The 15,825-nt window shown below is 46.6% G+C and overlaps 1 protein-coding gene across 1 annotated transcript; it reads left to right on the forward strand.

Annotated features, from left to right (window-relative positions):
- The first annotated feature begins 7,261 nt into the window (after positions 1-7,261).
- Positions 7,262-15,257, forward strand: PSMB2 (proteasome 20S subunit beta 2). The gene is made up of 6 exons (XM_072355474.1): positions 7,262-7,446; positions 8,096-8,218; positions 8,600-8,670; positions 12,847-13,009; positions 14,108-14,157; positions 15,034-15,257. The coding sequence occupies exons 1-6, from the start codon at positions 7,356-7,358 to the stop codon at positions 15,139-15,141; spliced, it is 606 nt and encodes a 201-aa protein (XP_072211575.1). The 5' UTR covers positions 7,262-7,355; the 3' UTR covers positions 15,142-15,257.
- Positions 15,258-15,825: the final 568 nt, after the last annotated feature.

Raw genomic sequence — 15,825 nt, forward strand, 5'->3', positions numbered from 1 at the left:
GAGAGCTGTCAGACACGGCTTGGCTGAGATCATCCAGCAAGGAGAGGTGCCTCACTGTCAGCACTTGCTGTCAAAAAGCCCTTTGATAATTTGCTGAGCAGCAGCAGCCGTTCCCATCTCCAGGAGCTGCAGAGCTCTGAGAGCCCCCAAGATCTTTGTGAACACCAAAGGGGGCTCTGAGAGCAGGTGACTGGACCAAAGCGGTCCTTCATGTTACCAGCAACAACACTTGAAGGGCTGAGGGAGCTCAGGCTGCTCCAGCATTGCAAACCGCCACTGCAGTCGTGCTTTTTGTTCCCCATTGAGCACCATTTTGTCCAGCACACCAGCTTGCTGCACCTCCAAAGCCAGCCCACGGCTTGCTGCCCTGCTCAGCACCACTCAGCACAGCAGCAGATGCAGTCGGTGGCTGCAGCGCATCCTGGCAATCACATCTGCACGACCCACATCCCCATCTCACTGACTTTTATCTCCTCATCTCTGCCCCACACACCAGGCGGGCTCCAACCCGGAGTGAAGGTCACAAGTTAGTGAGCCAAGTGCAATTCCAGGAGAGCAGATTGAGACTGTTTTAATTAAAGGAGAGGAGGGAGGGGGGGAGGAAACCCTCAGCAATCCCACGGCGCTGTCCCCGTGTGAAGATGGAGGTACAGAGAAGGCTGAGATCGGCTTTATAGAGGAACGTGAAAACATAAATGTTGAGTGATTGACAAATAAAGGGCACTCTCCTTTGATTTAAATATGCTCCTCGTTTGTGCAGAATATGCTAATTTATACATTGCCTAAATAGCCAGTAGCTATTGTCTGTAAAACCACATCAGATCAGGGCAGCAGGGCAGTTAATGTACTGGCTGGATGTTCCGGCTGGTCAGTGAAGCGATCCCAGCTTCCTTCCACTGCCTCTGAAACCCTAAATGGAATAGCTGAGCTGTAAAAAAACTGCCGGGGGCATAAACTGAAGCTCCCTCTGCCCGCCTGCAATGGCACAGGGCTCTGCTCCCCACCAGGACCCCCAGCTCCAGCCACCCCAGGGCTTTATCCCCCCCCTGCAGCAGCTCAATGGGCTCTGGGCCCCCCGTGCCTGAATGCAGAGCCAACACACAGCAAAGCGCAACGATCCCAAACCCACACAATCCATCCTGAGCCATTTGTAGCAACCACGGCTCGAGCTGGTCACCGGAGCAATTTGTAATGCAGAGAGGCTTCTAATTAATGGGATTCTGAAGTTAATTAAGGCAATCTTTCTCATCCCGTTTAGATGTTTCCCTACCCAGAGCCCATGGCCGGGTTGCAGCCCTCACTGCCCTGCGCCATTCATTTCTCACGTGCTTTCCCAGCAGCTGACACCCAAAGGGACATCTCCTCCTGCCTTTGGGTCAGCCCAGCCAATGGGCACAACCATGGGCTCCTCCTGCTTCAGAAAGCCTGTCCTGGGATCCCACAGATCACTCCGGATTAAGTTTAGAGTGATGTGATAAGTGATAACAATACTGCAGCTCTGCCCCCTAATTATGTTCCGTATAATTATGTACCCTCAAGAAACCTTTTAAGTAGCACTCTCTCATCAGCTCTGGTCCAAGGGATTCATTTGTTCCAGGAAAGGATCTTCTCAAGGCCACGGCCCTCGTTAGCCTCTACCAGAGAGGGGTGGGCAGGACGTGCAGCTCAGCCCCAACACGGTCTGATGGCAGCAGGAAGCATCTGGCCAGGGAAGAAACTGTACGTCAGCAGCCAGCCCTCTCCATCCATCCCAGCTCCCCACTGCAGCCCTGCAAGCCAAGGGGGAGCTCCCAAGGAAAAAGTTTCCTCGCTGAAATAGTTAATGGGAAGCGATTCCATCCCCCAGCTCAACACCCCTCAGAATCAGAATAATAATTAAAAGATGCCTGGAAACGCTCTTGGAAGAGCATAAATTCTGAAGATGAAAGTAAATGATTAAAATAATTAAATACTTCAAGTTGACAAGCAGAAGCAGAATCTTGCCAACGGACATTTGTCGGTAATTAGTTAATTAATCCTAACACAAATTATAAGCCATAACAAACCAGTCAGGCTGAACGCAGCCGGCTGTTCAGAATTAAACTTGGAAAGAGAGGGAGTGAGGGAAAGAAGAAAGGAAAGTTTTCAGGTTCTTGTGGGCAGGTGTTGTGTCCTTTGGGATGAGTGGCTGCAATGGGGCAGGGCTCACGGCACCCCACAGCCCCCAGGGCTTCTAGAGGTGATGGATGGAGCATGGGTATATAGGGGTATAAAGGGATGTGCTCCCCCAGCAAGGGCATGGAGGATGGGACAGCTGGGGTGGCGTGGATCAGGGCTTGGCTTTTCCACCCTTTCTTTTTGCAGAGCAAAGGCTCCCGAGCTCTGCATCCAGCTTTGGTGCTGATGCCGGTTGGATTCTGATTGGAGATTTGTTTGCTATATGAGCTGGGAAAGCAGGAGGGACAGCACCTGGTGCAGACATCCCAACACCACGCACACAGCCAGCAGGGACCAAACTGCCAGCAGAGCTGCCGAAAGGTTAATGAGCTGCAGGCTGATTTCTCACCTCCGGCCACTTTGGCTCAAGACCAATTTTCAGCCCCAGATTGAGTGAGCTCGAGGACCCTCACCAGGGCACAGTGAATGACAGACAGTGTGCAGCCAGAAGTGGGGCTGGGAGGCACGAAAGGGCCAAGCTGAGCCTTTCCCACAGCACAGAAAGGCACCTGAGCTGGGATGGAGCACACGTGGACCCTTCAGCCTTCCAGAAGGATGCAGCTACAGAGTGAGCGTGCTCTACATGCGTTACCCATTAACCAGACAAGGAAAACCTCAAACTTCAGACCTGCCGGCCTCAGCCTCTTCATCCCCAACCCCCTCCAACACACACGCAGCAGGCCCTGCTTGCACTCACATCCATCCACAGCCCCACTGCAGAGAAACTTCTATTCCGTGTGTGTGTGTGTGTGTGTGTGTGCTCTAAGTGCTCTGCATTATGTGAGCTCTGACCTTCAGAGGGGAACAGAAGGAATATTTTCCCCCCGGAGGCGAGAGTTGTCAGTGAAATGTCTGTCTTCCTTAATAATTTCAATCCGGGTGACAGGGGACAGGGCATTTTGCTCCGAACGAACGTACTGTAAAAACTGTCAGATGGAATTTGTCTCAAGAAGCAACATTTCTATCTATTCGGGGTCATAATTGCAGGCAGCTCCTGACCTGTGGAGCAGCACGTTGTTGGGTTTTTTTTTCTCAGCTGAAAAGAAAGGATCCTAAAATAGGTGGTTTGGGCTTCTGCAGAGCTTTGCATTGATGCTAAATGGATTCTAACAAGCGATGGAGATCTCCAGCAGCAAGCTTTGTCTTTTTGCTTCGTGTTTGTTGGGTTGGTTGGTTGAAATCCAGAACAAACCATGCACAGAAGTGATGTAGCAATAAAGAAGGGACACAAACCGCCATTCCCTGGGCTGGAGTAATGGCCTATTTCAGCACACATCCTGACCCCTCACTGCCCACCTCTCTGCTTTTCCCCCTAACTGACACCGTCTTTTGATGAACTCAATCAGTAACCAAAAGGGCAATTAACCAAATGAGTATTATGATCATTTGATTGTGCTTTCCCCACTTTTAAAGCAGGGGAAACAGTGAGAAAAGTAAGAACAGTGACCAGCAGGAATTCAAGCAAAAGGACGGAGCCGGGAGGAGGCTTCTCTGGATGCTGCTGCCTATAAATCTCCCCCAATACCAAAGAAATCTCTGTTTGTTTTGTTAAACATTCTGATTCCTTGATTCGTGCCTCCTCAGTAGGGGACAAAATCCCATGCAATAACTTGAAGCAGATTTTCTTCTGATGGTTTAATTTTCCAATTAGCGACGGTTATGAAGCGGATGATGGGATGATGCTGCCGGACCCCGCAGAGCCGTGCAGGGATGGGTCACCCCATTCAGGACCAAACAGCTTCTTGGGATCACCAGCCCGGCTCTGCAGAGCTGAGCTTTTGCAATATCAGCCTGCAAGTGCCAGCACTGTGAGCAGCCAGAGTGAGGGTGCACGGGGCTGACAGGGAGGCTCCAGGAATAGGAAAAGGGGAGAAAAACCATCCCCGGTGTCCTGGCTTGCAAAGCAGCGAGCAGAGTGAGCCAGTGGTGAGTGGATGGTGACTGCAGGGCCTCATCTGCTCCCGGAACGTTCTCACCTGCAAGATCAATCCTAGCAGAGACACACACTGCTGCTAATCAGCTCTGTTAGTGCGGCAGGCAGCAGGTCACAATCCATTTTCACCTGCATGCTGCAATCGATGCCCTGCTCTTCCCATCACAGGCAGAGGGCAAACACAGCCCGGAGCGGGGGCTGCAGGTTTAGTAGGAGCCAAGAGGAAGGAAGTTTTGCTCCCTGCAAAGTGGCTTTGGTCCCAAAACCGCTTGGGAACTGCAGGAGAGGAACCGTGCGGGGTTTGTCTGAAAGCAGAATCTGCTCACATGTACATGTTTGGGCCCAAAGAAAGATGGCTCAAGGAGATCCGTGGAGCCCAGACAGAGAGCTTAGTAACAAAGCTCCATGTAATCCTCGCAGGGTTCACTGCAGGGTTGTGGGATCCAGCAGCAAGCTTCAGCAGTAGAGAGGAGCTCAGTAAATCAGGGCATCCCTATTTCCATCCATACCCTGCCCTGTGATCACCACTAAATCACTTCTGTACTTCATTTCCTGCACCTGACATAGCAGGGACACGAGGTTCCCTTTCTTCTCTGACAAGCACTGAGCTCCCAGCAGGAAACCGAATCCAGGTGGCACAGCAATTGCAGCATCATTTCCTAATGCTGTACCGAGACAGACGATAGCAAAGGGTAAAAACCAGTGCAAAACCCGCCAATATGAGAATTCAAAACCCCTTTCTGTGCCGCAGTCACGCATCACATTGCAGCCCAAAGCTGGAAGAAGCAGGAATGCCAGCAGCCAAGCAAACAGCAGAGGGCTGGGGGCTCAGAAAGCAGTGTGTGCTCCTGGCCGAGTGACCGCAGATTATCACAACTCTGCACCCTGCCATACACAGACCCAGGACAGACCCTGCAGGGAAGCTCAGGAAAACACTCCACTGTCTGCAAATGTCAGGAGCATGCTAAGTTTGCCAAGCATTACAATGAGAACCAGACACCGTTAAGAGCAATTGCACCCAGGGTAGCAGACGCCGGCACGGCAGAGCATGAAGCCTGACCAGGTAGAAGTGAGCTTGTTGTGCAGAGGTAGGAATAACAACTGCATCATCTCGTGCCTCTTTCCAGCTGTTGATGCAATGATTTGCCTGCATTTTCTGCTCAGCTCCAGGCTCTCTGCTGGAGCAATCAGCACCTGGTAAAAAGACTGCGATGATTTCCTCTGCACATATCACCTTCCATTAGCAAGCACTGGTCAGCCATATCACTGCAGGAGATGAGCAGTTGCTGCTCAGCCCACAGCTGGTATCAGCCCCAGCTCTCAGCACCTGAGCCACAGCACAGTGTGTGAGCAGCCAGTGTGGGCTGAGCTGAGGACTTTGGTAATAACTTCATTGTTTTATAGGCTTTCCCATATGGCTAACTACTTCGTGTAGAAAACATGACAGCTTTTACCAGCTTGACCATCCTTACCAGCTTTTCTACCTACCTTCCAGCCATCCCATTTTTCCTAGTCTTAGCTGGCCTGTCCCTCTTTAAGGTTTCATCACATGTATCTCTGCACTGGTTTGCTGTAGAGCACTACAGGCAGTTACAGCAAACTACACAAGGAATTCAGGCTGCTTCCTCTTTGCTGGGTGATCTTTCTCCCCAAGGACACGTAGCACACATACATACAAACACACACAACAGCACGTTCGATTTTAAGACCTACTAAAGCTTGGAGAAATCCCTTTTAATAGCAGAAAACATTGCCCAAATTCTGCTGGCCAGGGTTGCTCTCCTCCTTACACCCATGATGTCAGGAGAGCCTTCACCCTGCAAAGAGAGGTGGGTGTGTGCTGTACGTATGCATGCTTCCCAAGCAGGGAAATTCAATCTGTCAAGAAAGTTCAATAACAATGTTAACATTTAATTGCACCCTGGGGCCCAATGAATATCAACAAGAAAGGTAGCTGCTGATTTCTTTTCGTTAACCTTCTCTTAAAAGAGGGCTCAGGAAATAACTGCTCAGTTAGACAGGCTGGTCCGTGCACACATGCAATATATACAGAGCTCTATAGGGGAAAACGTGTTTAAAACTACAGGTTGGATCCACACTGAAAATTCTTAAGCACTGGCAAAGAGCTCGGCCATTGTTAGGTAAAAGAAAACATCCTGTTTTGATTGATGCACGCAGCACTCAATTTAACAAGTGTAGCTACAGGCAATTGGAAAACAGTCAGAATGGTGAATTTGCTGCTCGCGCTCATTTATACTGTTTCCCAAAGACAATTCGCTGTTGCTTCTTGGCACGTTTAGCACTTTTTAAACCACACGAAGGTTATGCCCAGTTCTCATCATTACAGCCACTTTTCTTGGTATAGGTGCAGTTGGGCATTTGCCACGTGCTGCAGCATCCAGCATTTTATGGCCTGGGGCTGCTTCCTTTACAGCAACCGTGGGATTTTAATGCTTCGGTGGCCCCTTTCATTGGTGTGGGGTTGGCTCTTTGTGGAGCTGCACTTAGCAACGTGTTTGCTGGGCTCTAATCGATAAACATGTGCCAGCACTGGTCAGGACGGTGCTGCAGTCAGACCATTAGAGGGTTTGTTTTGTTTCTCTTGTTATCCATTACCTACTATACAGCCACACCTGGAAGCTGCTGGATGCTCGGTGGCCACCTCAGACAAAGCACTGAGAAACTGAAATAGGTTTGGAGCGGGGGAAAAAGGGAACGGCAGCCGCTGCTGACACAGAGCTGGGCAGTGAATCAATCCCTGCGCTGGCTGGAGGGGCTTTGCTGCCTCTCCAAACAGTTCAGCTCCCTTTGAAGGCACAGATCAGAGGCTGCAGCAGAGCCAGGCCTTCATTTCCAATGCATTTAGTGCTGCCTCGCAGGGCAGGCTTTGGGGCAGGCTTTGGGGCAGGCTTTGGGGCAGGCTTTGGGGCAGGCTTTGGGGCAGGCTTTGGGGCAGGCTTTGGGGCAGGCTTTGGGGCAGGCTTTGGGGCAGGCTCCTCTCAGGCCTCCAGCTGCATTTCCAAGCGGTGCTCTCAGCTCCAGGCCGTGCAAACCAAGCCAGCTTTTATCGCACCGAGCAGGAGCTAAAGGAGAGCAGAGCCCAACCTCTCCCCACGTGACTCCCGCGGGATGTGACGTCATTACAGCGCGCCGGCGCAGGCGCGGAGGTGGCGGCGCATCGCTGTGTCACGGCGCGGAGCGGAGGGGGCGGCGGAGCGCGGCCGCCATGGAGTATCTGATCGGCATCCAGGGCCCCGACTACGTGCTGGTGGCTGCTGACACCGTGGCGGCTTCCAGCATCGTCCAGATGAAGCACGGTGAGGGTCGAGCGGCGCTGCTGTTGTTCTGTGCTGCCCCTGGCTGTGCTAGGCCTCGTCCCCCTGTGCGGCCGGGGGCTGCCAGGCCCGTGATGTGAGGTACAGGAGCGCTGTGAGGGCCTTTAAATCAGGCCTGGTTCCTATTAGGGGCTGCTGGTCTGTGTCAAGCCGGCACTCTGAGCTGCTGTGTGTTCCGGGTGGTTGTATTAGCTTAATGCTCGAGATAAGAGTCTCTTGTTGGCCTAAATCACGCTCTGGGATGGGATGCGTCCCAGAGGAATAAGGGGGCAGGAGGAAGGGCTGGGTTGTATTCCTGCTAAAGGGAATGGAGATCTCCTTTTCATGGAGAAAAGGAAGTAAGAGCGACGCGAGGTGTGTGCGTGGCTGCAATATCTGTTTGGCTTCTTGATGTGTGAAAACATCTGGGGAGTTCTCAAGCCTTTAAGATGGTCAGAAATGGCTTTTCCTTCCTCTTGTTGTAAGATGACGGGCTAGAAGGATGTTTACAGGGTGTAGCACTCAGTGCAAGCCCAGCATTCTATAATGTTACCAGGAAAGCTGTATGTTGTCGTTGATAATCCTCACTTTTACAGCCAGTGGTGTTTCTGCATAAAACTGTATTTCACATCTGTTTGCTTCCTTTGTCTAGACCACGATAAAATGTTTAAGATGAGCGAGAAGATCTTGCTGCTGTGCGTGGGGGAGGCTGGAGACACTGTGCAGTTTGCAGAATATATCCAGAAGAACGTTCAGCTCTACAAAATGCGAAATGGTGAGTGAAGGGTCTTGTTATCTCCAGCCTTACTGAGCTGTTTTTAACACAACCTTTAAGGAAGGGATCCATTGCATGTTTGCTGTGAGCAGCTTTCCTGTTACGTGTGGCTGAGAAATTCCGGCTGCATGCTTGTAGTATTTAACTTCTTCCAGCGGTGTGTTTGAATGCTGTGTACAGCTGTGAGCTACCTGGACTCTGAGGGCTCTTTGCATGGTCTTCTCCGTAACTATAGCTTACAGAACAAACCAGAATGAGACAGATTAAATGACGTAATACTTTGATACTAAAGACTTAACTTAGTGTTTCAAAAAAAGCATGGAAAAAGAACGTGAAGTTAAATGTGAATGTGGCTTTTTACCGTGTTCATTTCTCCTCCAGGTTACGAATTGTCTCCTACTGCAGCTGCAAATTTCACACGGCGGAATCTGGCTGATTATCTTCGGAGTCGGGTGAGTAATAAGCAAAAGATGATGGTCAAAGTGATGGAAAGGTGTCGGCTTCTGTATTTGTGTATGGATTCACTTGGAAAAGGCATTTCTTGTTACTTATTGATTTGCATGTTCAGGAAAGTTATTGGGTATTGACAACTGATACAGTTGTGGTCTTAAGATTTCATATTTGGCCCTAATAAACATCTTGTAACAAACGTTGAGTACAGCTAAGTGCGTTAAGGCTCCTTGACATTGAGATAAGGTTGTTAGTTTTCATGCAAATACTCTGAATCCGTTTAATCTTCTTGGAAAATGATTTAATAGAGCAAAGCTGTTTGATGTGCTTAGCAAAACAAGTCCCTTTTGTAAACAGCAACATGAGGCTTTCAAGGAATGTGAAATCCAAGTCGAAGCTTTATATTTTTTTCCTCAAATTACTGATTTTTCTCATGTTTATTTCTTTCAAAGTGTTGCTAATAAATGCATCCCGTCAGTGATTCTCCAGCTGTCATGCTGGGATACCCTTTGAAGAACAGTGAAGTGAGAACTTCTGTTTGTCTTTCATCTTGTTTGGCTGTGTGCACAATAATGTCCTTGGATGTGTGCTTTCCCAATGCGATAAATGGGCATAACATGTGTTTAAATAAATGTTGTTTCCTCAGGAGAAAAGGCTTAATTCTTCTTGTTAAATGTTCTAGTGTTTTCAGGAGGGGCAAACTGACTTCTAAAGATCCAGGGTTAGGAATTACTTGGTTCGCATTATTCTCAACATGCTGCATAGAACAAAACAAGAGCAAAGAGGATATTGAAAATGAAGTTGAACAAATCTGGCAGGGATTGGACATGGGTAAATGAGGTTGGTGCTTATTCCAGCAGTTTACTTCACAGGCTTGAAATCATATTTTACATGGGCACATACAGGCCCCTTTCAACATCAGCTTTGTTGCTGAGCATTAGGCATGTGTGGAGCGAGGCACAGAGCTGTGCACTGTAGAGCAAGTCAGCGGAATAACTCATTGCAGGGTTCTTGTGTTATACAGGTGAGGCAATATTGAATGTCCTGCCTGTGTGCAGGAGCAACCATTTCATAATAGGATTTAAATACCACTAACAGGAGTAATTTAGCAGAGGTTTTGGCATCCTTGGCTGGCAGCATGTGGCGTGATGTAGCACTGTCTTCTGTGCCGTGTCCCTTGGGGCCTGATCCCTCCCCGTGCCTCTCCTGCTTCCTGAGCCCCTGCTTGTCTTCCATGTCACCTGCTCCAGATGGGCAGCACAGTGGGGAGGGCACTGGCAAAGGCAGATGTGTTTATTTACTGGAGACGAAATGTTGTGCTGTTGCAGATGGTGATGCCCCAGAGCAAGTGGTGCACTCTGACACTGTCACACTACAGTGATCTCTGTACTGAGAGCACATCGTGACTTCTCGTGCATTTAGAATTTGATTATACCAACCTTGCCATTAGAACTTCTTTTTCCTCTTTTTTTTTGTGTGCCTTTTTAAACTTGATGTAATACAAAGATTAACACCAGCTCTGTGTAATCACCTTAAGTTACATGTAGGATTCCTGGAAGCTCTTAAGTGAACTATGTGTATGATAAAATTGTTCTAGGTTCTTCCCTATGCTGTCTAGTTAGATTTCATTTATATTTGCAGACAAGCCAGTACTAATATGAATCTCTGCAGCGTGGTTACCTTTATTTCTGACAGTTTGAGTGTGTGGCACTGCTAGCTTTTTGTTACCTTGCAATGCACATCTTTTTTAATAGTGCTATTTCACAGTTTAAAATCTGCTTCACACTACTGAGGGAGATTGTGTTTCCCCTGCTTTTCTCCAGACCTTACTAATAAATATTCTCTGGAGTAAATGTCTGCTGTCAGGCAGTGCTTTCACTTGTGAGCTTTACTTTCTGAGTAGAAACAGAAGCATGAAAAATGGAAGGGGAAAACAAACAGTGTTCACCAGCTGGTACAGTGAGGCATCTGCACAGTATAACATTTATGTTGATAAATTTTGAGACCATTCTAATTAGAGTGTGATTGCTGCTTTAGCAAAGCTTGCAAGCTTTAGCAAAGCATGCAGACGTGGAGCTGTTACTGGAGTTGAAGTAGGTTGTAAGTTGAAGAGAATGGCTAGCTTTCTTCTGTTCACACAGACAGTGATGCACAAAGTCGTGTAATAAGGACATTACATGGATAGTGCAACTTATTTGTCACATTACTTTCCCTGTGCTGAGGACATTGCTGTAGGTGGTGGGCACATGTGTCAGAACTGGTGTTCTTGCAAGGCATAGTTCAGCTTTCATGCAGGGTTTTATACTCTAAAGCAGTGTCTGAAGGGAGCTGCTTGTTTTTCATTTGTAAGTGGTGTAAATTTAGAAACTGTTGGCTTTGGAGTAAGTGAGTGGTGCTACAGTTCCTCTTCCACTGCTGCCTCCACATTGATTCACCTGCTGAATGAAATGCCAGTGTTATATGTTGGATGTACAACTGAGTGTGCACAGCGTTGGGGAACAGGAAAAATCCCCCTCTGCCCCTCAAACCCTTTGAAGTTCAACTTCTTGTTGTGTTGTGATGCTGTGTTTAATTATAGGTGACAGGCTCTGGCCTGAGTCCAAGGGAAGGCTGTCAGTTCCTCTCTCCTTGTCCACACTTGGCAGGATGCTTCCTCACGCCCACCTTTCTCCCTCCCCCTTGCTGTGACTTTGGCTTCCGCCAGATGTCACACCGCTGCCTGTCGCAGCCCAGCCTCCCGCTCCTGTTGGTTTGGTGTATTTATCACAGCTGTTCTCTTCAGCTGTAAGTTCTGAAGAATTTCACACGTGCCTTAATTGCTGCAGTTATTTTAAATCAAACAGCATAAAGTGCAAAGCTACTTGCGGCGAGAAAATACAGCCTCTAATGGCAAATGTGGGGGAGCTTCATTCATCCTGGAGTGACAGCCATGCCACGTGTTTGGTCACCCTTTGCCCACAGCAGTTCTCTGAGGAGCTTGGGACACTGGACCTGGGTTTAGTTTGAAATAGAGCCTTGGAAATGGAGAGATGCTCACTTATTACAATTAAGTTCCATGTAGTTGTATTTGCTTCTTACTGCACTGTGAGCATAAATGTCTCTGTATGAGCATGTGAACTGAGTCCTCCTGTGTAAACTCAACAGGAAGGCTCAGTGTATGAGAGTATTTTCACTTATCAGGGAAGTAATAAATAGATCATGTATTCTAATGTTTAAACCTACCTTTCTTGAATAGTAGGGTAACAATTTCTTTGCAATTAAGAAGTTGTCTCAGCCCTTTAGTAGGAGAACGTAAAGCTGAAAAATAGCTTACAGATTGGAGTCTGTGTAACACCATTTATTCATTGTTGAGTGTCTCACATATGCCAGTGTTGGTAATTCAGAGTCACACAGTGATTTGAGTGATCTTGTGTCATGGCTTTTAAATATCAGCTTGTGTGATGTTGGAGAACAAATAAAATGCAGCCTAATTAAAGGAATCGGCTGCATAGTTAAAGCATAGCAGAATATCTGTAAGCAGTAAGATGAATGGTACATCGTGGCAATGTAGCATTGCAACATCTTAGTCAATTTTAAACGGCAACAAACCAGTTCCTTAGAGCTTCATGTGATCAGTTTAGCAAAATAGTAAAGATTAAGTTTGGTACATGCAATAAAAAATTAATTGCCAATTAAGGCAGTGCAACACTGTATATATCTGTTCACGCTGCACCGTTTATAAGCTTTCATGTGTGCTGAAATGGTCTCTGGTTAACAGTAGCGTGACTGAGAAAAGAGCATATTAAATTAACAGGGGTTCTTACAAACTGCAGAATGCTCACATTGTGCTCCCGTGTTGACAGTAAAAACCCTCAAGTTTTATGTTGAAATTAAAGAATCCTTTGTGGAAACATGATTGAAGTTTTTATTTAGTTTGAATGCGCCGTGGAATCTTAAATAATACAAGGCAGGGTTGTACTTTACAGTACATAGAATCAGAAGATTCTGTGTGCTGTAACACCAGGAGGCTTCATCTGCTCTTATACTGAAGTCCAGCATGTCCTGTGAAGAGCGTAGATGTCAATTGCTTGTCATTTTGTCATAAAGAATTGCAAAACCTGTGTTGCTGTTCTGCCTGATAATTAAGATCCAAAGCCTTGTGTGTGGCTGCTCTAACAAAGCTGTGTTTCTGTTTGCAGACCCCTTACCATGTCAACCTTCTCCTGGCTGGCTATGATGACCATGAAGGTCCTGCCCTTTATTACATGGATTACCTTGCAGCTCTGGCTAAAGCTCCCTTTGCAGCACATGGGTATGGTGCATTCCTTACCCTCAGCATCCTGGATCGCTATTACAAGCCAGGTAAGTGGAGCCTGCAGAGAGACATATTCTCCCATTGCTGATTAATAACTTAAAGGCTTAAAGTGTGAGTTTGATGCGTCCAGAGCCAGAATATTGATCTTCAGAGTTCAGTCCCCCTTCTTTTTGCTCCATGTCTTGGGTTGGTTTCATTTGTGGTATATTGAAAATATAGAAGTGAAAAGACGTTCCTTCTTAGCAAGGTTATTTCAGAACTTGGGGGTGCTGAAGGTCAATTGGCACAGTAGTTGATTATAATTGTGTATGCTTGTAGCTCCATCCCTGTTTTTCAGATGAGGAGATGTGCAAAGCTGGAGCTGCAGTTAATGACATCTTTGACTTTACTCCTTACTGTGTGCAAAGCTGAATTTATTCTCACAGTGAATCTGTTCACTTAGCAATCCTTCCATCTATCTACTGCAAGAAAAGCAGCTGTAAGATGGCAATTTTATTTTAATGGGAGCTCTTTTAACTGAACAGTGAATGTGAGTCTGGAACAAAAGCTTTAGAAATGAGATCCACGGAGCTTAGCTGCTTTCTAGCAATGTCCTTTACAAATGATGGAGCCACATTTTCATCACTCCTTGTGAAAAGAGGAAAAACAGTAAACGACAATAGGTTGTCATGGCTTGCCATCCCTTTCCAGTGCTGGATTTTATCCTAATGTGTGAGAATAGCAGGGGCATCACACACGTGCCTTTCCCATTATTAAAACTAATACCCAGCAGGGAACATAGCACTAAAACCAATCTCCGCCTACTGTCACTGACTTGCAGCCGGCTGTGGACAGATGGAGCTGATTTAAAACTGTAATAAACTTGAGGGGAGAGGGGCGGCTGGACTCCTCCAAAGCCTGCTCCCTGGCCATGGGAGGCAAAATTCCGTCATGCTTCCCATTCAGTGTAACAAATCGATTCTCAATGGCTTGTTGCAGCGTGAGTGCTTCAGCTCAGGGCGTCCTCAGTACATCTGGAAAGTGTTTTCTGTGAGCTGGGAAGTAAGGTTTGTTGGTGCTCAGCTGAAAAGTTGTTTAAATTTAATAAAGTTTCTGTTGAGAGAGATGGCCTCTAATTAAATCAATCTGGGGATGTTTTCTTTCAGGTATCACACGTGAGGAAGCTGTGGAGCTCCTAAAGAAATGTCTAGAGGAGGTGAGTTGCCAAACGTGGGTCCTTGTGATCCTGAGAAAGGAATGTTTGTTTGCGTTCATTTGCTGATATTTTCCTGTTCCTCTTGTCGCATACTTTGCTCACTTTGCCAGAAGGGATAATAAATGCACATTGACCAGATGTGGAATAGCTACTGAGGAAAAGGATTTGTGGGCGCTTGCGTTGTCTTAGCATGGTTCATGTCCTCCAGAACATAAACTTTAAGCTTAATTGCTTTTCTTTACTTCTGCTTCTTTCATGCTTAGCATAATATTGATACAGACAGTCTTTGACTTTCTTTTATGTTGCTCCTGAACGTAATGCAAGCATCCCTCTGTTACTTGTGTTACACTCAACTAGGAGGTACTTCTCTTCAGCTTGTGAAGTGATATTTAAGTCTAATTGAGGTGAAGATTTGACCTCAAAGTTCATAATCTATTTTAATGTAAATGTATCATTTCGGACTCTGAGGTGTTTATTGAAGGAGAATATTCTCTGTCCTTGTCTTTGAGATTGAATTCAATATCATTGGGAAGAAAGAAGTAGGGAAACATTAGGAAGACTTGTTCTAACAGGGTTCTGTTTAAATTCTTTTTGATGCATATGCTGTGCCCTAAGTTACAGCCTGCTCTGTCTTCCTCCTTAAATGTCTCCTATGCTAACAGGCATCTCTGGTCTAACATGGACAGTATTGTAACAAAATTGTACTGAATGTTTCCTGAGCTGTGAAAATCACCCTAGTTCTGGTGATGTTAAACATTGGCAACAAGAACAGGATGGAAATTCTGATGAGCAACAGCATTTCCCTTAAGTAATGCTGATCTCTTTTGTTTAAGCTGTGAATGAATCTTACCTCCTTTGTCTTTGTCTTTTGAACAGCTTCAGAAACGCTTCGTCTTAAATCTGACTTCTTTCAACGCCCGATTCATTGACAAAGATGGCATCCATGAAGTGGACAATGTACCCCTTCTAAAAGCATTGTCTTAACCCCTGAGGTCTTTCTTCAACTTTCTTACTGTGTTTTTTGGTTTTTTAATATTCATTTGAAGCACCCAAGGCGTGTTCTGTGCTGGGAGATTGAATAAAGATTGACATTTATGCCAGTTCCATCTTTTGATTCTACTGGTCCTTCCTGGGGGTGCTGAAGTAAATAATTCCTCCACTTCATCTTTCATCAGCTCTGCTTCCTTTTGGCTTTTTTGGCTTGGCTCTGTTGTATGTTTTTAGGGTACTTGCATTGATATCCTCTGTATAGTTGGTGTTCAGGACGTGGCTGAGGCACCACCACTGCTGCTGGTACCATGCATGGGTTTACCCTGAAATCCTGACTCTGTCGAAGTTAATAGGCTCAGCTCCATTTCAGTGAATGCAGAAATCTTTCTCTCTTCAGAAAGTTGCCAGTTGTAAACCAGGTATTGCTGAACACGTGAAAACTGGAGGCTGAGCCTCACTCAGTGTCACAGAATAAACTTGCAGCACTTGTGCCTTTACTCATCCTGCCTTCTAACGCTACCCTTAAATCTGAATCTGAAGTCCCATCAGACTATGTGGTCTTTAATTCTTTCCAGAATTAGTCTCATTATCAGTTCTTTGTTGTACTCTTGTCTGCAATTGGTTTTATTTAAAGCCACCAGCACAACTCTGAAAGATTTCACTGAAACTGGCTGCCTT

The sequence above is a fragment of the Excalfactoria chinensis genome, chromosome 22 (genome assembly GCF_039878825.1).
Source record: "Excalfactoria chinensis isolate bCotChi1 chromosome 22, bCotChi1.hap2, whole genome shotgun sequence".
Lineage (NCBI taxonomy): Eukaryota > Metazoa > Chordata > Aves > Galliformes > Phasianidae > Excalfactoria > Excalfactoria chinensis.